Below are 22,860 nucleotides of genomic sequence, written 5' to 3'. Positions count from 1 at the left end.
CCTGAACAGCGTTCCAATTAGAGTGCTGAGTCAGGACTGAGTATACCAAGCAAAAGCAAAGAATTTAAAATTAGTACTGATGATGATGAGAGGAAATGCAACTGATTAATCAGTAGATTCACATACCTGTCAGCACTGATGAAACCAGGGAAGGCAAAATAGGACTTCAGCCCAGGCCAATTATACGGTGACACTGTTGCAAAATAGTGTGGTCGTCACAATATTACATTGTGCAGAATTTGTTTTAAGAAGATAACGGACTCTAACCTGTTTTCTTTTTTTTCAAAAAATTGTGGGCTCTCAAGAAATATAATTGGAATCTTGTTGGAAGTTCTTAGTTTCTTTGATCCATGGGAAGGTGAAAATCACTTTCTAGATTTGTCTCTTCGTTGAATTATTACAACTCTGCTAGAATAGTGAAATGATTGACTCCTGGTAAATAACAGAATCAAGGTGAAAACAACAGAAATCTGTGTGCAGCTTTAGCTTGGAGTAATTCTCTAACACAAAATAAAGTAATTATTTTAAAATTAAGCTTAAAACACCTCACAAGTAATGCATGATAATGAACATTTTTGTTTGAACAATGGCAATTATAATCTCTGTGCCTGCTTGTCAAGCGAAGTGATCTGCATGACCTGTAACAACAGTGAGCTCTAACTTGGAATGTGTGGGTTGGAATGAAGCACGTGGAATGGGGGATACTAACCTCATTAATTTTTGACCTTTTACCTTTTTGGCAGTAGCTGATGAGACTAATCTTGATTCCTTGGCTGAACAGATAACCACAGGTAAGGACTGTCAATAACAACCCAGTTGTTGCACCAGTCTACGGTGGTGCAGCAGGAGCATTGTTACCATGACTACAGCAAACAGTCATTAAAATCTCTGAGTCGTGCATTGTGTGTGTTTATCACCCTTGCTGCCTGCTGTATGAGTTAATTCACACATACTGGTTTTCACTCGTTTCAAATAAATCATAGCCAAGGGTAAAATAAGATTTCTCACAAAACTGAGGTAGATTATTGATTCCAAAAAGTCATGAATTTTTAGCCTGATTTTTTATGGGATGATCATTTCTGTCAAATCAAGAACAAAGTTACAAACCCAGCTGATGATTAACCAACATAAAAGGGAATTGATTTGTTCGTGTGCAACTGTACCAACTGGAAGAAAATTTGGTGAGAGATTCACTCAGGGCCATAACACAGTCAGAAGTTTGCTGCATGTTTGTGGGTTCAGGCAGGATCTCTGCTCAAGTTGGAGCAAAGGGCGGGGGGAGAAGCACTGACAAGATTCATCTTCATTAATTTGAGTAATTAGGAAACATTTGTTGAAGTCTTGCTCAGTTCTGATCTTCTAGGGTATGGCATTTGCTTCTGTAGCAACCTATAATCTTGATCCCTTCAGGATGAAAGTGAATAACATCTAGGGTGGGACAGTGGCTCAGTGGTTAGCACTGCTGCCTCACAGTACCAGGGTCCCAGGTTCGATTCCAGCCTTGGGCAACTGTCTGTGTGGAGTTTGCACATTCTCCCTGTGTCTGCGTGGGTTTCCTCCCATACTCCAAAGATATGCAGGGGTTAAGTGAATTGGCCGTGCTAAATTGCCCATAGTGCTAGGTGCATTAGTCAGGGGGAAATGGGTCTGGGTGGGTTACTCTTCAGAGGGTCGGTGTGGACTGGTTGGGCTGAAGGGCCTGTTTCCGCATTGTAGGGAATCTAATCTTTTTAGAAATACTCAGATACTCCAGAATTTTACAGGAACAAAGGAAAATGAAATATTTTGCTTTTTATCTACTTCATTTGGATTGTGATTGTCTCCCACGTAGTGTTAATTTTTCTGTCCTTTGGAGAAATGTTTGTCAGTTGCTGTTATTTGTTACAGTAAACAGATTATTTGTAATCCATCTAAGCTGTTGAAATGGCAAGGAAGCTTTCAATTAAGTATACCCCTTAAGTTAAGAAACATTCCAGATGAAGAAATACTATTGGGTTCATTGCAGTCACAGTGAGAGACATTAGGAACAATAGTTTAAGTTTCAAAAGGATGTGGAGGGGGCAATCTAACTGATAAATCAACAAGGAGGTGCACACCTTTTTCAACAACTCCCACCCCTCAAACCCATCAAACTGGTCATGCCCATACTATGCCTTTTTGTCATTTTAATCCAAATAATCCAAGTACACAAGAATATTGTTCCTGATATCAGTTGCCAATTTGCTTTTCACTAATATGCATTCAATTATCTACTTTCAATTGATAAATTTTCAGAGGAAAGAAAACTCAGAATCATTGTAGATGATTTTGATATACCTCAAGGAGGCAAGCTGGTGGAATGAGCAGACATGTCAGCTGAAATTGAATGCAGAGAAATGTTAAGCGATACACTTGGAAAAGAAGAATGAGGAGAGGCAATTAATTAAAAATGTAAATAAAATGATACCAGGAGCAGATGAATCTCTGGGCACTTTTTTGAAGATTGATTCAGAGGACGGAGTCAAACTATTGCTTTGTAAAGGTAAACAGGACTTTAGTAATAGGAGACTTGATAGTTAGAGGGACAGACAGGAGATTCTGTGGCCGTGAACAGGTATCCAGGATGGTCTGTTGCCTTCTAGCTGTCAGGGTCCAGGATGTCTCAGAGTGGCTGTAGAACAATCTCAAAGGGGAGGGTGAGCAGTCAGAAGTTATTGGGCACACTGGCACAAGTGACATAGGCAGAAACAGGGATAAGGTCCTGCAGAGTGATTGTCGGGAGTGAGGAAAGAAATTAAAAAGCAGGATCTCATTAGTGATAATCTCTGGATTACTTCCAATGTGAGGGTCAGAACAGGAGTATAAGGAAGGTTAATGCATGGCTAAAGAATTGGTGCAGGGGACAGGGATTCAGATTCTTCAATAATTGAGATGTTTTTTGGAGCAGAGGTGACCTGTTCAAGAAGGGTGGATTGCACCTGAATCAGAAGGGGATCAATATCCTGGTGGGCAGATTTGCTCATGCTATAAGGGAGGGTTTAAACTAAATTGGCAGGGGGGATGTTGTCCCCAACAGCAGGGAGTCAAATGCAAAGCTTGAAGGGCATACAGTTATCAGAAATAGCAAGTTGGAGAGACAAGTCAGGCTGGAACACAACAGGAATGAGGAAAGCCTGTTGGATTAGATTGCATCTATTTCAATGCAAGAGGGCTGACAGGTAAAGCCGATGAATGCAGGGTGTGCATAGGTATGTGGGACTGGGATAATACAGCCGTTACAAGAAAAAATGGCTAAGGGAAAGACAGATAGCAGGTTAATGTACCAGGGTGTACAGGTGCTCTAGGTGGGACAGAGGTGGAGGAGAGTGGGAGTTGCATTTTTGATTAAGGGGAGCATCGCAGCAGTAGTCAGAGATGAAATACATGAAGAATCATCCAGTGCGGCTTTGTGGGTGGAGCTAATAAGTAAGAAGGGGATGGTGACATTATTGGAGTTGTGCTCTTGGCCCCTAAATAGTCAACAGGAATTAGAGGAATGAATATGCATGGAGATTAGGGAAACTTGTAGGAGCAATGCAATTGTCATAGTGGGGGATTTTAATATTCCTAACATAGACTGGGACTGGTGGAGCATTAAGGGCTTAGATGGGGTGGAATTTGTTAAGTTCATTCAGCAAGGTTTCCTCAAGCAGTACCACGAGGGTCCTTCTTGGGAAGGGGCAAAACTCGATCTATTCTTGGGAAATAAGGCAGGACAAGTAACAGCGGGGAACTGGGAACAAGTGATCATAGTTCTATTAGTTTTAAAATAATTGTGGAGAGGGGCAAAACTGGTCCACAGTTTCAAATTCTAAATTGGGGCAAGGCAATTTTTTACAGGATTCAACAGGACCTTGCAGGAGTTGATTGGAGTAGTTTATTGCAGGCAAATTAGAGGCCGTTAAAATTGTTATAGCTAGGATTCAAGGTCTGTATGTTCCTGTAAGGGTGAAGGGCAAGGCTTGCAGGGGTAGGGAACACTGGATGAAGAGGTTTTGAGGCTTTGAAGGAAGCATGGCTCTGGTACAGGTAACTGGGATCAAGAGAATCCCTGGAGGTATATAGGGGATACAGAAGTTTACTGAAGAAGGAAATCAGGAGGGTGTGAAAAGGGGGCTCGAGATAGCCTTGGCTGAGAAGATGAGAATTAATCCAAAGAGATTCTTTAAGTATATTAAAGGAAAAAGATTAATTAGAGAGAGAATAGGGCTTCTCAAGGACCAGAGTGGACATATCTGTGTGGAACCAGAGGAAATAGATAAGGTCCTCAATTTACATTTCTCTTGTGTTTACTATAGAGAAAGACATGAAGAGTTGGGGTAGTTAGTGGTGATATCTTGGGGATAGTCCATATCACAGTAGAGGTGGTGTTGGATGTATCAGGAGATATGAATGGTGGATAAATCTGGTCCTGACCAAATATATCCAAGAACCCTGCAAGAGGCCAGAGAGGAAATTGCGGTGGCCTTGGCTCATATATTTGCATCACCATGAGCCACAGGTGAAGTCCCGGAAGACTGGAGGGTAGCGAATGTTGTGCCTTTATTCAAGAAAGGCTGCAAAGAACAATAGACCAGTAAGCCTAACATTTGTGGTAGGTAAGATACTTGAGAAGATTCTGAGGGATAAAATACACATGCATTTGGAAAGACAGGGGTTGATGAGAAATAGTCAGCATGGCTTTGTGCGTGAGAGATCATGCTTCACAAATTTGTTGGAGTTCTTTGATGAAGTGAACAGGAAGGCTGTTGAGTGCAGGCAGTAGATGCAGTCTGTATGGATTTCAGTAAGGCCTTTAAGGTTTCACATGATAGGCTGCAGTGGGAGGTTAGATTGCATGGAATTCAGGGAGAGCTGGCAAACTGGATACACAATCGGCTTGATGGTAGGAAGCAGAAGGTAATAGTGGAAAGATGCTTGTCAGACTGGAGGCCTGTGACTAGTGGAATGCCACAGGGATCAGTGCTGCGCCCATTGCTGTTATCTATATCAATGATTTGGATGAAAATGTACATGAAGCTAAAATTGACGCTATCGTGGACAGAGAGGAAGGTTATTAGAAATTGCAGCAGGACCTCGATCAGCTGAGGAAATGAGCTGAGAAATTGCAAATGGAGTTTAATGTAGATAAGTGTGAGATCCTGCATTTTGGAAAGTCAAATCAAGGTAGGAGTTTCATAATGAATGGTAGTGCCTTAAGCATTATAGTGGAACAGAGGGACCTTGGAGTTCAGGTGCATGGTTTGCTGAAATCACAGGTAGACAGGGCAGTGATGAAAGCTTCTGGCATACTGGCCTTCATCAGTCAGGGCATTGAGTATAGAAGCTGGGAAGTTATGTTGCAGTTATCTAGGACTTACCTTATAGAAGTGTTTAAGATTATGAGAGGCATGGATTGGGTGAATGCACTCAATCTTTTTCCCAGGGTTGGGGAATTGAGGGCTAGAGATATCAGTTGAAGGTAAGAGGGAAAAGAATAAATGGTAATCTGAGGGGCAACCTTTTAACACAGAGCATGGTACGCATATAGAATGAGTTGGCAGTGAAACTGGTTGAGGTGGGTACATTAACAACATTTAAAAGGCATTTGGACAAGTACATGGATAGGAAAGAATCAGTAGGGTATGGGCCAATGCAGGGAAATTAGGTTAGCGTGGATGACTAGTTTGGGCTGAAGGGCCTGTCTCCGTGCTGCAGGATTCTATGACTATATGGTTAGAAATCCACCAACCACATTCTCGGACTGAATGTTGAATTCTACTGTTTTGTAGTCACTGTTCACTTGGGGATCATTTTCGGTCTGAAATAACTGAGCTAAACTTAAGAAGCGATAGTTACATGGGGGGAGGACTGAGTTGGCTGGAGTGGTCTCGCTCAAGAGTTTAGCAGAAAAGACAATTGACGAACAGTGACAGATGTTTAAGAGAAGAGTTCATGACTCACAGCAAAGTTGTTCTCTGCACTCTAATACATGCATTTGTTTGTACGAGAATTATACAGAATTGGAAACCTATGTATAGGCAAACAAGTTCAGGAGAAGAACTCTTTTTGAGGTTTCTGAAACAAAAAACAATACCATTAAAAATAAACCTAGAATGTTGTTTCAGGCTGAGACAGGATATTAGGACAATAGTATTTGAATATAAATTAGTGAAAAATAAATCTGCGAAGAACCGTTTTATTTTAAAAGTGATTCATCTTTAGATTAATCTGTCAGGAATGTTAATAGATGGTAGCATAACCCCTCGAATCTTGTGCTTCATTACTCTAGCTGTGTACTTCTACATTCTGGGTGGCTTTTCAGTTGTTTCACCAGGCTATCATTCTACCAATGCTTGCAGATCTCCTTTCCCAAGGCTTCCATTCTCTGAATGCTTATGGAAGATTTTTTTTCTCAACTCGTGTACAATATTTTATGTTTCAGTTCATTTGTTAATTGTCTGATCTAAATCCTTCTGCAAATCTTTTAAGACTGATGTCTCTTCTGTCTCTCTCTCTTTTAGTGTCCTCAGCAAATTTTACATGCTTTTGCTTTTGATATCCTAGTCATTAACGTACATTAGGAACAACAGTATTAACTCTCATGGGACTCCACTGAATGCCTTCCACCCAAATCTCATTACATCTCTCTTGTGTATTCAGTTTTGATACACTTTTTTTTATGGCAGTGCAAATAAGTTTGATGATCACTCTCTCTCTTCAGCCAAAAGCACGGTTCTATTTTGAAAAATAGATAATAGTTGGAGAAAAGTGGCAGTACTCAAAAATTATTGGATTTTTTGCTTATATTCTGTTGACTTTGACTTGACCTGAGTTAAACCAAGATTGAAAAGGAAATCTTACGTAGAGCACAATGCCAGTGGTTTGTCTCTGACTAAGCAAATCTTATTTGCCATTGCACATTGCTACTAGCTTTCCTTTTCTCCCACACAAGAACAATTTTAATTTTCTTACTTAAATGTGACAGCTGTAACTGTCTGCACACCTTTTACTCAGTAATACCACTGTCAACATGAAGTTCATGTTCTGTGTAATCCAAGTATTGATCTTAGTACACTTTACGGAATAGCATGACTACTGATTCTGCAGTGAGAATTATAAAATAGGTGGAAGAAAAATTACTAAAGTGAAATGAGGAGAATATTTTATAGGCAACGAGGGCAGTACATTTTTATTCACCTTTGCTTTTATAAAAGGCATTGAAAGATTTATCATTCCACTTTAAAGCTTTTATGTGGCCACTCTAGCATTTAAACCTGAGTCATTGTACTGTCATTCAGTAACATTATTTTAAAGTGGGTTTTGTTGAAACCATATTTAACATTGCCAATCTGAAAATGATCATTCATTTCCATTTTCTTTCTTTCTGTCAAATATGTAAAATCATTTAAGTATGATCATGCTTGGCAAAACATGTAGCTTTTTTACAGCGGTACAACTAGAGAAGATGCTAGTTCTGTTTGTTAATAAGAAATGTACACATCAGGAGCAGCAGTAGGCCACTCAATCCCCTGGGTCTGCTCTGTCATTCAAATAAGATTATGGCTGATGTCATTACAACTTGAAATCCACATTCCCGCCTTCGTGATAACATTTCAACTCCTTGCTTTACAAGAATCTATCTACCTTTGCCTTAAGATGTAAGCCAGAACAAGTAAGGACATCAGATCTTTTACTACTTTCCTTTCGGGAACGAAATTGCTGTTCTTGGTCTAGCCTAAATGTGGTTACAAACTGACAGCAAAATAAAAATGGGCAATAAATGCTGGTCAAGCCAACGATGCCCATATCATGTGAATGATTTTTCTTTTAAATTGGAGGACTGAGATCCAAAGACCTCTGATCCTTTGCAAAAACACATTTCACCTAATCATTATTTTAATGGGTGACCTCTGATTTTTAAACAGTGATGCTTAATTCTGAATTCTCCCATAAGAGAATTTCAACCAAATCACCTCTTAAATTCTGAACTCCAGTGTGTGCAAACCCAGCTTGTCCAGCCCTGCCTCATAAGACAACCTGCCCATTATGCGCATTAGATTAGTAAAACTTCTCTGAACTACCATCAATGCATTTATATCCACCCTTAAATAAGGTGACCATTACTGTGCGCAGTATACCAGATATGGTCTCACCAATGTCCTGATGCATTTCCAGTCTATTTCTGTATTCAGTTCCACTCACAATAACTGACAACATTCTGTTAACTTCACTATTTAGTTGTTCTATCTACATTCTAACCTTCAGTGATGCATGCATAAGGCCACCCAGATCCCTCTGCATCTAGAAGTATTTATTTTGAGTTGTTCACAAGCTTGAGTTTTCAATGTGCAAAACAGTCTGTTGGTAAGAAAAGCGAATTATCCTAAATCAGCAACAAGTTAAAAAGATTGTTCCTTTTAAAGGATGAGTGTACAAATTCTTTTTTTATATAAAAGTCCTGGCCCCCTCCCTTCAGAGATTTGAAGTTCGATGGCCTGTCGTTAAAAACCATGGTCTTAACCACTAGGCCACCTGTGCCTTCCAAAGTAAATATTTAATTTTAAAATTCAGTTACAGAAGAAGGATGAACATATGTATTAGCAATTTGTTCAATTCTCCCCCGTAAAAGTAGTGGTTTGCATCAAGAATTCACTTGACACAACATTTACTTTGTTTGGCTCTTGTCTTTTAAAAAAAAAACCCATTATGATCTTTCTCTAGTACAAAACTGAAAAATTATCTAAGCATAAGTACATAAAATTAAAACTAAAGTCATTCTTCTGAGTCAATCAAATTTAAAGGATTTATTTCTAGTACTTAAGTTGTCATTCTTTCAGAATAGCTCCTGACAGATTTTGTTTATTTTTTTAATGATTGAGTTTTGTTTTACTTACGTTTCAACAAAATGTTAAAGAGCAAACTCAGTGGCACTTGAACATGGTTCATTTAACATTTCATGAAAACAAATCCAGGTGTCATGGCCACACTAGATTGGCTGTTGGATTGCTGCATGGTTTTATACAGTGTGTTTGTTCTGTGACAAACCGTCAGGATAAAATGAGGCAAGAAGTAACTTGTGGTGGTTTCAATGTATTGACTAGTAAGTAAGACCACTCTGGCATGCAGCAATGTTGTCGCTTTTCATTTGAATTGGCTAGGTTTACATCAAGCTAACAGATGGGAAGAGTTAGTTGTGTGGAATTGTTGTTTCTCTCTACGTTGTGAAAATATTCAGCTGGTTGTGGAATATCCTCACATCTGCTGGGCATGTGAAGTCTACTTCCCTGATGTCTGCCACAGGCAAGATCTGCAGATTAATCCAGCAACTAGCTTCCATGATTTGTTGACACTGAAAAATTAAACAGCCACTTTTTTAAAAAAAAATTCATTCAGTCAGATGATGAACATTGTTCGAAAAAGAAAACTTAGAGGTTGCCAGTTTTACTGCCAAATGACAGGTCTGTGTACATACTCGTCAGTGACTTGGTACACCAGTTAAACACTTGATAAGTTATTTTAATCATTAAGGCCCATACATAATATGGGAATGAAATCAGATGGGCACAGCTAAGATTTTGTGCCATTCATTTGCTTTCTTTAAGTTAGCTTTTTGTAATATTTTGAAATGAGCCTTAAATTTAACATGGCCTGCTGTAAACTCAAAATTTAAATCATTCCTCTGACAGCTTTGTATTTGTATTCTTTATATTTGTATTTTTGAAGGCAAAGACAGTGGTTTTATTCTAAACCAGTTTCCTGTGTTGAGATCTAGTAACTGTGCTAATTGCTGGAGTACATTTCAAGAAAGTTGGGTAGTTCCATGCTGTTGTGAGATTAGTCACAAGGATGTTATGACGTGGGGTAAATCCCTCTGCTAATTTAAACCTGACACTCAGAGAAGCTCACCTCGCACTGTCATCTGTTAAAAAATCGAGAGGCAAAGAACTATCCTAGCTCTCACTATTTAAAGGAAAAATTAACTATTTTATTCTTTAGGTCCAATAGAGAACATTAAATCCACAATTATTTGCAACTCCTTTCTCTTAAACCTATATTTTACCTTACTCTCTACAATACCGGTCCAATAAATCCACTCTTAAATTTACAGCGAATCACTTTCAACCCCAGTTGTCATCTTCACATTTTGAACTTTCTCTATAGATTTCTCTGGATCAGCATCGGTCTTCTGCTGCGCAAATTTCTTATGGACAGGTACCTTTCAGAGAGCTATTCTGCTGGCAGTCTTTACTTGTGGTGCTCTTTGCTGTTCTCCCTCTAACTGTTCAAAATGTCTGCTTTTATACCCCAAAACATTTCATTGGTTTGATGTCATCCCCAGCAGTAAAATTTAAATTTGATTGGAATTTGGTCTCTGGGGCATAATTTAAACTGGCCTATTTTGATTTTTGTTTGTGCCATGGCATCACAGAACCAGCTATTTGTGTCAACCAAATGTTTACATTTTTAAATTCTTCAGCACATGCTATGCTTTCAGGTAGTCTTTGCGAGCTTCCTCTCCCTCTTAAAGGTACAGTACAAACCTATATCTTCATAATGAGGAACTAAGCTGAAACTGCACATTGAATTGCGCACTAATAACAGTGAGAGTGCCAGCTTTGAGATATTACTAAGCTTTTTTTGTGGCAGGATGGAAATACTTTAAACAACCTAAAGAAGCTTGAACAACCTGATCAGTGGGCCTGCCACTGGAAACAACTATTTCTTGACTGAGATTAATGCACTTCCCTAACACTGGGTTTTTTAAAACCTCCAAAATATCATGACTCCTCACTGTTTATACTAAAAGTATTGATTGGAAAAATAAAATCTTTGAGTTACCAGGCATGAAAACTTCTTATTCTTCACAATGATTAAGCCTTAGATTTTCTAGATCAATGTTAAAATGAGCCCTTTATCCATATTTTCCAAGCCCCATGTGTACTCAGCCAGAATAATGGGGACATCTTTTCAAGGAAGAAAACATCAGAAATATAAGTGCGATATAAAATCAATTACATCTTAGACTTTGAATGATGCTTTTTAATGGGAAGCTTTGGATCAGTCAAGTCCAGATGTGATAAAAGCATGAATAAAGGTTTTACCAGAAGGTAGTCTAAAGGAGGGGTACAGATAGATCATTTTAAGGATGATCTGATTGGATGAGTGGGAGGCTCGATGGTTTTGGACGACTAGATTCTAGACTGTGGAGCCTGAACAATTGATGGCAAAATATCAGTCATGAGACAAAGGGAGAAAGGTTGCACAAAATGTTGGAGTCAAGAATGTAGAGTTCTTGGTCACCTGCGAATGGTAGTACTTGGAAATTTGCAGAGATAGACAAAGGAAATGCAGTGGAGAAATTTAGATGGTGGGGGATGAATTTTGTCTGTGATGCATTGAGATATGCAGTGCAAATCAGCAAGGACATGGGCAGGCATAGAGCACCAAGACTACCTACCATGTGGAAGCGTAGTGTGAAATAGGATGGATACTGGAGCATAGGAAAGAACTGGAATAAAGAGTAGCTTAGGACTCCTTTACCTCTGAAAAGGCATACGCATCCTCAGGAGTGCAATGGTAGTTGAGAGGACTGGTTCCTGGGTAACTGCAATGCCCTATGTGGAGAGATTGGGTAGACGTAGAATCATAGAGATGTACAGCATGGAAACAGACCCTTCGGTCCAACCCATCCACGCCGACCAGATATCCCAACCCAATCTAGTCCCACCTGTCAGCACCCAGCCCATATCCCTCCAAACCCTTCCTATTCATATACCCATCCAAATGCCTTTTAAATGTTGCAATTGTACTAGCCTCCACCACTTCCTCTGGCAGCTCATTCCATATACGTACCACCCTCTGTGTGAAAAGGTTGCACCTTAGGTCTCTTTTATATATTTCCCCTCTCACCCTAAACATATGCCCTCTAGTTCTGGACTCCCCAACCCCAGGGAAAAGACTTTGTCTATTTATCCTATCCATGTCCCTCATAATTGTGTAAACCTCTATAAGGTCACCCCTCAGCCTCCGACGCTCCGAGAAAAATAGCCCCAGCCTGTTCAGCGTCTCCCCACAGCTTAAATCCTCCAACCCTGGTAACATCCTTGTAAATCTTTTCTGAACCCTTTCAGGTTCACAACATCTTTCCAATAGGAAGGAGACCAGAATTGCATGCAATATTCCAACAGTGGCCTAACCAATGTCATGTACAGCCACAACATGACCTCCCAGCTCCTGTACTCAATACTCTGACCAATAAAAGAAAGCATTCCAAACACCTTCTTCATTTTCCTATCTACCTGAGACTCCACTTTCAAGGAGTTATGAACCTGCACTCCAAGGTCTCTTTGTTCAGCAACACTCTCTCTAAGACGTTACCATTAAGTGTATATGTCCTGCTAAGGTTTGCTTTCCCAAAATGCAGCATTTATCTGAATTAAACTCCGTCTGCCACTTCTCAACCCATTGGCCCATCTGATCAAGGTCCTGTTGTAATCTAAGGTAACCTTCTTTGCTGTCCACTATGCCTCCAATTTTGGTGTTATCTGCAAACTTACTAACTGTACCTCTTATGCTCACATCCAAATCATTTTGACAAGAATGAGAGGTGATCTTTTCAAAGCATATAAAATTCTTACAGGGGGATTGATCGGGCAGATGCAAAGAAAATGTTTTCCCTGATTAAAGTAATTATAACACTGGATCAGAGTCTTAGAAGATGGGATTGGTCATTTAAGACCAAGATGAGAATTATTTTCACTCAACAGTTTGAGAATCATTGAAATTCTTTGTCTTCAAGTACTTTTAAGTGTATTCAAGACCCAAATTGATAAATTTTTGTGAACCAAGGGAGTTAAGAAATAAGCAGGTAGCAGGAAAGGTTGTGCTGAAGTAGAAGGTTCACTGTGATCCTATTTAATGTTGGAGCAGACTATAAAGGTCAAATTAGCCTCCTATTGCTTTTATTTCAAACATTCAATTGTGGTTAGGCTATGGCGTGACATTGTTTGGGAGGTGGAAGGAGATCATCCAATTATAAGATGATCAGAGGAATAGATAGAGTAGACAGTCAGAAACTTTTTCCCCGGGTACAACAGAGTGTTACAAGGGGACATAAATTTAAGGTGAAGGTGGAAGGTATAGGGGAGATGTCAGGGGTGGGTTCTTTACCCAGAGAGTGGTGGGGGCATGGAATGCGCTGCCCGAGGGAGTGGTAGAGTCAGATTCATTGGCGACCTTTAAGCGGCATTTGGATAGGTACATGGATGGGTGCTTAATCTAGGATAGAAGTTCGGCACAACATCGTGGGCCGAAGGGCCTGTTCTGTGCTGTATTGTTCTATGTTCTATGTATGACCAGGCTTATAGAGTCAGAAGAAAGATGCAATATACTGTATCTGGAAAGAAACAAACTGTACTGGAATCAACGTAAAATACTCTGTTCATTTCCTGCTGCACATGATGAATGCTAGGTTAATGGATATATTTGACAAGAAAAAGGGTGAACAAGTTACGAGATTGCAACTCATTCTGTAATTTTACCACTTTCTATTCATGATTGTTGTTTTTATGAAAAAATCGACAACACTTCAAGCAAATTGCCAGTTGACCCTGTGGCTGCTGCTTGATCCAATTAGACTCATTCCCCTGTTCTTCACATATAGTCCAATTAATCTTTCTGTTCTCAGTATAGTGATGAGAAGGGAATAAACTAAAATCTTTGGGCTTTTCTTTCTTCTCTCGAACTCTCACGTGTACATGCGTACACTCCTCATTGTAAAGGGCATGTTTGCCATCACACTGAGTGGGAAGTCTTCAGGTTGAAATTCCTACTGCTGAAATATCTATGGTATAGTCGGCTATTAATGGTATTATACTGCCCAGAGGCAAAGAGCAGTATTATGTACTATATGTCAATTTTATAATTATCAAGGCATTTTGAATATTCCTTCCTTTTCTTCACAGTTAGTGAATTGTTCCTTTTCCATTCGCGTTGTCAAAGTTTTCTTTTCAAAAGATTCTCTGATTTATTGGCAATGACCTCTGTTAAGTAATAGATTATAATTTTGAAAATTCCTTGCGTTATATGTGACATGGATTTGAGGGCATGACTTGTGAAAACTGTGTCAGGATTTTATTTTACAACAACATTTACCTGTGCTTCATGCTGAAATACTTTTGTTTACCAACATTTTATTTGTGATTTAGCAGTCCCTCGTAGCAATAGATGAGTTTTAACATAAAACGTCAGATTGAAGATATGGTGGTTTCCAAAGTCTCTGCATTCTTGAATTGCCAGAAAGTTTTCTTTGTAAAAGCAACAACCAAGTATAGAAATTGCTGAAACTACAGACCAGTTGTAATCTTGGACTTTGTTAATCTTTCTTCCTTTCAAGTACATCCCTGATTTCTGGCATTCATCATGTGTGGTAGAAAAAGAACAGATGTATTTTGATTCTAAAACTGTGTTTATCCACCTTCTTTGGGGGATCCAAAAGGCAGTATTCTGTTGTACCATGCCATAGCCCCTGTCTATGACCACCCAACTGCAGCATTACCTAGCTTATTTATGTAATCCATCATTGCTTTTACTGTATTCTGGGAGTATAAGATCATAACCCAAATGACTGTCCCTGTAGAATACTGTGAGAAATATAAACATGTTCTTGCACTTAAAGTTCACGTTCCTGGGAAACTGCAGTTTCTGTACTCCTTGCAATGTTTACTTGGACTTTGGGAAAACTGGTGCCATTTAACTGAGACCAGACTTTAATGAGGTTACAATTAATGGTTCAATTAGCCAATGGACAGATATTTCAATCAGTAACCAAACACTGGGATAATGTCAAAGGTCATTTTTAACCTACTTTTCAGCATTTTAATTTATATCTTGTGTGGTAAATGTCAAACTAGCTTTTTAAAGAAATCAAACCAATCGTTGCAGTCCTGGCATTGCTTTATTGTCTTGTTTATGAACAGCAATGGTGCAGCACTGCTGACTTGTCATATTCTATGACTGTGCTAAAATGCTCCTATCGTTCTTCAAAGCAATAAATCTCTAGCCATCCACAAATGAATATAGTGAACATTATCTGAATTATGTGTGAACATCCCTGAGGAGTCATATTCAAGAGATGAATAATCAAATATCCAGACTTGGTCCTTAGCTACCAAAGCAAACTTAATTAACAACTTTGTATCTTGACCTCCAAGGCTCCTCGACCAGGGATGTTGGGCCTTCATTAGGACTGAAGAAATCAAGCTCGTTAGAAAGCCTGCAGACAGCAGTTGCTGAAGTAACTTTGAATAGTGATATTCCTTTCCATCGTCCACGACCACGAATCATCAGAGGGCGGGGTTGCAATGAGAGTTTCCGAGCTGCCATTGACAAGTCGTACGACAAACCCGCAGAAGAAGAGGATGATGATGAAGGGATGGAAACATGTATGTAATCTAATCTAATACAATAATTTATTCTAGTTGCAAACCCTTCAGAATGGAACTAATTGCGGACGTGCTATGTCTTTTGGTACTAAGTTACATGCTCAAACAAATTTTACAAAGAATGTTTTAAACTTCAGTGGAGGGCAACAAAGGATTTTAAGGTGAATTTAGTTGCTGTCTTAATTGTTGTAACATTGTGTAGTGTACACAATTTTGTTTATAATGTGTGCATAAATTATGTTGTTGAAGAGTTACTGAGCCCAGGTTTTATTTGTTAGCTTCCTGTTTCTCACTTTACAAAGCTAGCAGTTAATAATTGCAAATCCAAAATGGGGATGTGGGTATATCCACCTGATGCGTTTTCCAGGTGGTTTGCAGTTGGGTGAACAGGATATCTTGTTTTAAATGGGAAACTGCTTAATTATTCAACTCCGGGTTGTTTGCAAGCCCTTCATTTCTCAGGTACAAATGCTCAGGTCAGCTATGCTCCACTCATTGGTAGCAGGTATTGAACAGGGTAAAAACAATGACTGCAGATGCTGGAAACCAGGTTTTGGATTAGTGGTGCTGGAAGAGCACAGCAGTTCAGGCAGCATCCGAGGAGCAGCAAAATCGACGTTTTGGTCAAAAGCCCTTCATCAGGAATAAAGGCAGAGAGCCTGAAGGGTGGAGAGATAAGTGAGAGGAGAGTGGGGGTGGGGAGAAAGTAGCATAGAGTTGCAGTGGGAGAGGGACTCAGTGAGATTCTTGTAGAGAGAGGAGGAAAACTTCTTCAAGGCAGGCATCTTTGCAAGAGGATTCTAATGTTCAAAGAGAGGCAGAAATGTTTATTTGGGAGAAGTGTCTTTCCTACAGAGGTTAGTTGAAATGTGGAACTGGCAGGTAACATGGATGCATTTGAGGTTAAGTGGGTAATTACATGATGGCGAAAAGAATCGATGGTTATGCTGATGTAATGAAATGTAGTGAGAAGAGAGAGGGTCATAAGGAACATAAAACACCATCAAAGAACAATTGGGCTGAATGGCCTACCTCTGGGCTGTAAATAATATGTAATTTGTATTGAGTGATGAAGACTAAGTTGAAGAAGCCCACAACTCGTCAATGCCATTAAAAAGAAGCCAGAGTTGAAAATAGTTCCAGATTCCCATTGTTGGCTTTGAGTTGGGAATGTGGAATGTCTGCCCATTTCATAACTAGTTGAAGCAAGTATTAAAAATTATCGTCATTGTCTCTGATTTGATGCATTTTGGCAGTGTACTAAGCACAGCCTTTTTCCAAAAATTGTTTGCATTGTTGTTTTATTGAGGAGCATTTTTCCTTTAACTTTGCAATTTTAATTTGTATGTGGAAGCTTCATTCAAGAGCCATTTGCAGAATGGTTAGTTACAAATATTTTTTGATGCAAATGGCTGTGATTAAGTAAATTGGCAATGTTTATATCAAATTAGTAAATGTATTTCTTTCACTGAAGGTGCAATTTGGTGACAGGAATCATCATGTCTAGAGTAACTCTTGATGTCACTTTATACTGTTGTAGGGAAGTGCCTCTGGATTGTGGCCAGTTGGAAATGCTTCTGAAAGTGGAGCAAGATTATATTACATGGTTACTCATTACAATGAGAGAAGGGCACTGTTATGGTCTTATGATGCATTATGGTCAGTTTTAACTTTGTTTCTAGCCAACTATATATAGAATGTCACACAATGTAATTTCACCCTTGCAGTGTGTTCTGGATGTATAAAAATTATTAATGGAAAGGTAGGCTAAGAACTTTGTTGATGGCTTGGACTCGCAGAGTATAATTTCCTCTTTCAATTCTCAAGTGTGGTTTAAATGCTTTCAATGGATAACAACACCTGTCAGTTAGTTTTGCAAAATGGATTTTGTTTTCAAGACTTGCTGTGTTGTAACTTCTGAGTAGTTGGCAGTGAAGTTGCCTAAATCTTTGTCATTTCCATTGGAAAGTCCTTTCCCTGACTTGAATTTTGTCACCCAGGTAAATTTAATACAAAAAAATGAATCATGTAAGTTAAATGCTAAAATAAAATTTCTTGTGGTTGGTTTTCATTTGGAAAACATTGGTATCTAACAGGGTTTGAGGGGAAAAGGCATGTGTTTCAGTAAGCAGATTTTGCACTCTTAAATACATGCCAAGTTTTCACAAGGTGATACATCTAACTGGTAGTTCAGAAAACTGGAGCCTCCAAAAGTCCAATTCATTTGATTCTAACAACCGTCTACATTGTGTGTTAAAAAACAGTCTGAATTTAAAGAAAGGAAGAACCAACAAAATTTAACTCTTTGTCAGCACCACCAGTCATCAATTTGCGTATAAATCATGCTACTATTCGTTTTGAGAATCAATGCTTCATTCCTTATATCAGCAATGACAATAGTTGTAGTTACCAGCAAAATTATTGAATCCAAGTAAGAGAAGTGTTTGCCCTGTACATATCAAGAGTCCCAGGACAATTGAGATTACAATTTCTCATTTGTTACTTGAGAGCAAATCATTAGGATCAAGAAACATTAGTGGGATTTTGAATCATTATGTTCTCATTTTGCAAGTTCCACAATGTATATTAGCTGAAGCTTAAACCTCATTGTCACTGTTTATAGCCTATGGCAGGAGGGACCAGCATTTGTTTTGGTATTCATAAGAATAACTTATACGAAAGGGAGAAAAATTCAGTTTTCATGAACAATAACATGCTGCTTATACATGAATTTCACATAACACAGAATAAATTAATGATTAAATTTCCATAGGTTTTATTCTTACACCAGCAAGGAATTCAGTAACAGTTTGATAGTGCCCCTAGAAATGGTACAGTTCATGTCGATAATTAGGCTTTTTTGTATCCATTTGATTTATTCCACTCAAAGATGTTCCTTTGACATTGTGCTCCGCTCTGCTTCAGAGCTATTACAGTTACGTTGGCATTATTTAAGTATGCCTTTGATAGATTTGCCAGCTCTTTACAATTTTCTCATTTCTAAAATTTCAGACACAGTCCTGCAAGTTGCAAAAAACTGGGAATTTTTTTTGAGTTGGTTCCTCCTCTTTAGATTCAACTAATTTCAGTTCCTTTGAATGTTAAGTGCCTACTGTTAGTAAAATAATGGTGGCTTGAATTGTTTGCATTATGTCTCCCTCCAAATAAGTCAAAGCTTTGTGTGAACTTTTGAAATGAAACCCAAAGACATATTGGATGAAGTGGCCTGAGTTATGATCTTGGTGCTTGAATTTCTTTCTAAGCTAACAGCATGCAAGCTTTATAACCTTGCTGTGTTATTTCTTAGAAAAGGCACATTGCACTTCACAAAATGGACAGTTGAAAAGTTCGCCAAAGAAATGAGTTTGTGTGAGTTTTTAAAAAGGGGAGAAATAGTCTAAGGAAAAGAGACAATTCCACAGCTAATGACAAGGACGGCTGAAGGCTTGTACTATAGCGCAGTGAGAAGATGCAGCAGGTGACTTCTGATGACGTCTGTGTGGAACCAGTGAAGATAGAGGCCTGGGAAAAGGAAGCACAGTGGGTTAAGAGAGTTAATGGATCTAAGGATGAGGACTTATTTCAGATTTTACATTTATGGATTGGCTTTCAATCTAGGTTGGTGAGAGTTCTCTGATGGATAAGTAGGACTTGACTGAGATATTTGCAGAGGAACTTTGGACAAACTGGAGATTATGGTCAATGGGTGGCCAGAAGGGAGAGTGTTCAAGTAGTTCTGGTGACCAGAGAAAGCACAATGAATGAATGAATCTCTGACTTAAAGGACAACACTTACAAATATGAAAGTAAAGTGGTTCATTCTGTTCAGCTTGTTCTTATCAGCCACGTCTTTTTCAAAACCCAGTCTGACTTTCTTTAAATCCTACCCAAACATAATTCTGTCTGCCTCTTGGTTAATCTGAAATTGATCTCATTCCCTTTTGAATGCTTCAGTGAATTGGAATTTACTGTTTCTGATGGCAGTCTATTCCAGCATTTCATGGCTGAGCATCTTGAAGTGATATACACACACCACATTTACCTTGTAATTTTCTCATTTTATGTAGCAACTGTAATTGCTCACAGTGGTATAACAGCATTACACCCAGATAAAATTACTCAGTTCTTTAATGACATTTTCAAGACTATGATTGTGCCCCTCCCTTTACTGCAAGGTGAGCCCCTTCCAATTTTTGCCTCATACATATCCCTGATTTTTATCACTTTACCATTGAGGTTTTGCTTCAATGACAGAGGTCTTAAACTCTTTGCTTCCCAAAGGCAGTTCAACTCATTTTTAAGATGCTCCTTGCCTCTTTGATCAAGGCTTTGGTCAGCTGTTTAACTAACTTTGGTCCAAATGTCTGCGTACTGATTTTGTGAAGCATTTGGAATTTCTGATTGTTAATCACAGGTTGCTGTGGAAGAGTCATCTTCCTTGGACTTTCCTGACAATTAAAATGCAAAGCTTTTGACTATGTTATTACCCTTTGCTAGTTTTTATATTATGCCAAGACCCATGATGGCAGCAGTACTTGATATGTGGATCTTACACTGCTGACTTGGGTTGTGACATTAACCTAACTAATTGGGGCTGGCTCAGGTTGGGAAGAATCCAAGAAAGTGGATTGTTCTGGCAGTTGGCTTTAGCATCTTGAGCAAATTTATTTTCAGGTAGCAACTGATGGAATCCACCTGTGAATTGGGATCCATTGCCACAAGCATCAACATTTAATGTAATATCAGAACAACTCCTCAGACTCTTTTTTTTTTCCCTCACGTTTGTGTTCACTTAAGCAAAATAGTTAATACAGAGAAATTCTCCAGCTAATGTCCACTACCAGAAAGTCACAGTAAGGATGTGCCCCAGACCTTGAGTAAACTTGCAACTTTAGTGGTGGAAAAAACAAGTTTGCATTTTTACCTACTTTGGCAAAGCAAGATCCAACAAGCAGAGTGTGTTTCATGATGGTGTTTGAAAGGCACATGTTATCATATCTCCCAAAAAACTTCTGACTCCTGTTCATTTAGCGCTATGTTATTTACTTTTGACCTCCTCCCCTCCCCCCCCCCCCCCCCCCCCAACTGTGACAAACTGGTTCTCAGTTTAATTGTCCAACAATGAATTTGGATGTAACAAATGATAGCAAGATTTCTCACCTTTGATTATTATACTATGGTACCTATAGCACATTGCGTCTTGTAGTTGATGAATAATCCAAAATTGGGTACAACTGGGACTGGACTGGGTGAGGTAGAAGAGAGTAACAAAACTGAATGGCGGAAAGAAAGAAATGGCATCATCAACAATAGATCCTAAAAGCATCTAATATTGTTGGTGTAATTTCAGTGATATCAATCATTAATACCTATTATCTGCAAATTAAACTTGATGCCAGTAATAAATTTCTGTTTTTAACTCACAGTGGAAGAAGATACCGAGGAAAGTTCCAGATCAGGCAGAGAATCTGTTTCAACAGCCAGTGATCAGCCATCACTAGCTGGTGGACATCTGACAGGGACAATGGAGAAACAGGTCAATGGTTCCAGAAGCAAGGAGGACAGAAAGAAAGAGAAGACTGGCAAAGAAAGGGAAAAGAAGAAAGAGAAAGAGAAGGAGAAAGAAAAAGACAAAGAGAAGAGTAAAGTCAAGAAAGGGATGTTGAAAGGTCTCGGTGACATGTTCAGGTAAATGTCCTTTTTCTTAATAATATGGTAATGTGAATCGATGCTTTTTACAACCAGCATTTATCCCTAATTGACATGTTTAATGGGGATATTAAGGAGCTAAAGAAATTATGAGTGTTTCACACTGTACAATGTGTATAGCAATACTAATGCAAATACAATTGATCACTGCTGTTATGGCATCACTTTATGTTAGCGTTAGGGGGAAGCTGCTCAAATAATATTTTAAATTATAGACCAATTAACAGTCTATGACTAGGTTTGTCTAATGCCTGCTAAGAGCTGACCTCTGCAAATGAGCCTTGCCATAATGTCGTTCATGATTTTATGAGCACAGAAGTAGACCACTCAGCCCCTCATGCTTGCCTTGTCATTCAATAAGATCATGGCTAATCTGTGTCTATTTTGGATTCTGCATTCTTATCCAACCCTAATAATTTTCAAATCTCTAGTCAAGTATGAATCTTATCTACTTCTACCTTTAAAGTTGTTTAATGATGCCCCTCCCCCCTTCACTGGCTTCTGAAGCAGATTTGGAGAAAATCTTTCCTGCCTGACTGACTTGTACTTCTCTCTCTCTGTTGAGATACATTTGTAAGTGTATTCATGTTGCTATGCATCTAAGAGGCAAGAAATTAGACATGTTACCAATGTTACATTCAAAATCACCACAATGTATTTAGATGATCTGTAAATAGCCCTGCAATGAATAAAACAGATGCCAGTTTTTCTAGAATGTTAGTTTGGAAATAGATTTTTTTCTGATTTACATTATGAGTGCAATTCTTTAGAAATCGCAAGTGGATTTAAATTAATTCTCAGAGATTCATTAGGACAGCATTGCATACATGTGATAAGTCCCAGTGCTTTATAAGATTTAAATTTTTCTGATGTGAAATTTCTGGCTGACTAACTTCTGTTTACTATAGGAGAATTCTTGCTTGTGGTTTGTCATTTATTTAAACAGGTATAAGCAATGCACCAAGTGAATCAGCGGTCATATTAAAATTGCACAATTAATGATCTTTGTTGATTCATATGAAAAATGATTTGGCTTTTCACTGCTTTTGCAAAATGTAAGTTTTTCTCGTCCTGCGGACTCTAGATAGTCCAACAGCATGTCTGTGATCTAAATAATTATGTGATAAGTGCTTTATTTAGGCAAATAGTGACTTTTCAAACAAAAAGTAATTTCTCAAGATGGCTCCCAATGACAGAATTGCTGTAACTGATACTTTCAGCTTAGAGCCTGTGGTCTGCCCAGGGACTTCTTATATAACGATTGAATCTGACAGCTTTTTTACGTGCACCTACATAATGTGCTGAAGTAAGTCTTCGTTCCTCAATTAAAATTGCAGGTTTTTGTAGTCGGATCTTCATTAAGTCATGGTATAAGTAGCGAAATCCCAGTAGAGGAAGCATGTTACAGTGCTCCCACTTTAGCTCAGAATCATTATTGAGAGCCTCCCAGATGGATTTGCTGGAAGACATGAAGGTATAAACTTTAGAAATGATTATGCTGTTATTTTGCCATTATGATGAATTTTCAGGAAGCCGTGGAATGAAGCAAACTCAGGGGGATTGAAATTAATTGCAACCAAAAAGAAAAGCTGTATTCGGCATTTTAAAAACATTGCCAGAACACCTGTACTTACCCCATTATTTTCAGAAGACAAGTGATTGAAGTTCTCAAGTGAGATGCTGTGAGCACATTAAAGCTTTTATAACC

At 38.7% G+C, this 22,860-nt stretch overlaps 1 protein-coding gene across 6 annotated transcripts in view; it reads left to right on the top strand.

Moving 5' to 3' along the window:
• The window catches only part of pard3aa (par-3 family cell polarity regulator alpha, a), an 871,753-nt gene that overhangs the window by 653,396 nt on the left and 195,497 nt on the right, over positions 1-22,860 (top strand). For 4 of the 6 annotated variants that reach the window (XM_072576118.1, XM_072576117.1, XM_072576114.1 and 1 more), the window contains exons 18-20: positions 744-791; positions 15,213-15,443; positions 20,870-21,131. In XM_072576118.1, coding sequence (XP_072432219.1) covers positions 744-791; positions 15,213-15,443; positions 20,870-21,131 — 541 coding nt within the window. The remainder of the gene's footprint in view (positions 1-743; positions 792-15,212; positions 15,444-20,869; positions 21,132-22,860) is intronic. The other 2 variants (XM_072576113.1, XM_072576115.1) reach the window with 2 other exon arrangements.

This window comes from Chiloscyllium punctatum, chromosome 8, assembly GCF_047496795.1.
Source record: "Chiloscyllium punctatum isolate Juve2018m chromosome 8, sChiPun1.3, whole genome shotgun sequence".
Taxonomy (NCBI): domain Eukaryota; kingdom Metazoa; phylum Chordata; class Chondrichthyes; order Orectolobiformes; family Hemiscylliidae; genus Chiloscyllium; species Chiloscyllium punctatum.
Note: the sequence above shows the minus strand (reverse complement) of the source record. Positions and strands in the feature narration are given on the sequence as shown.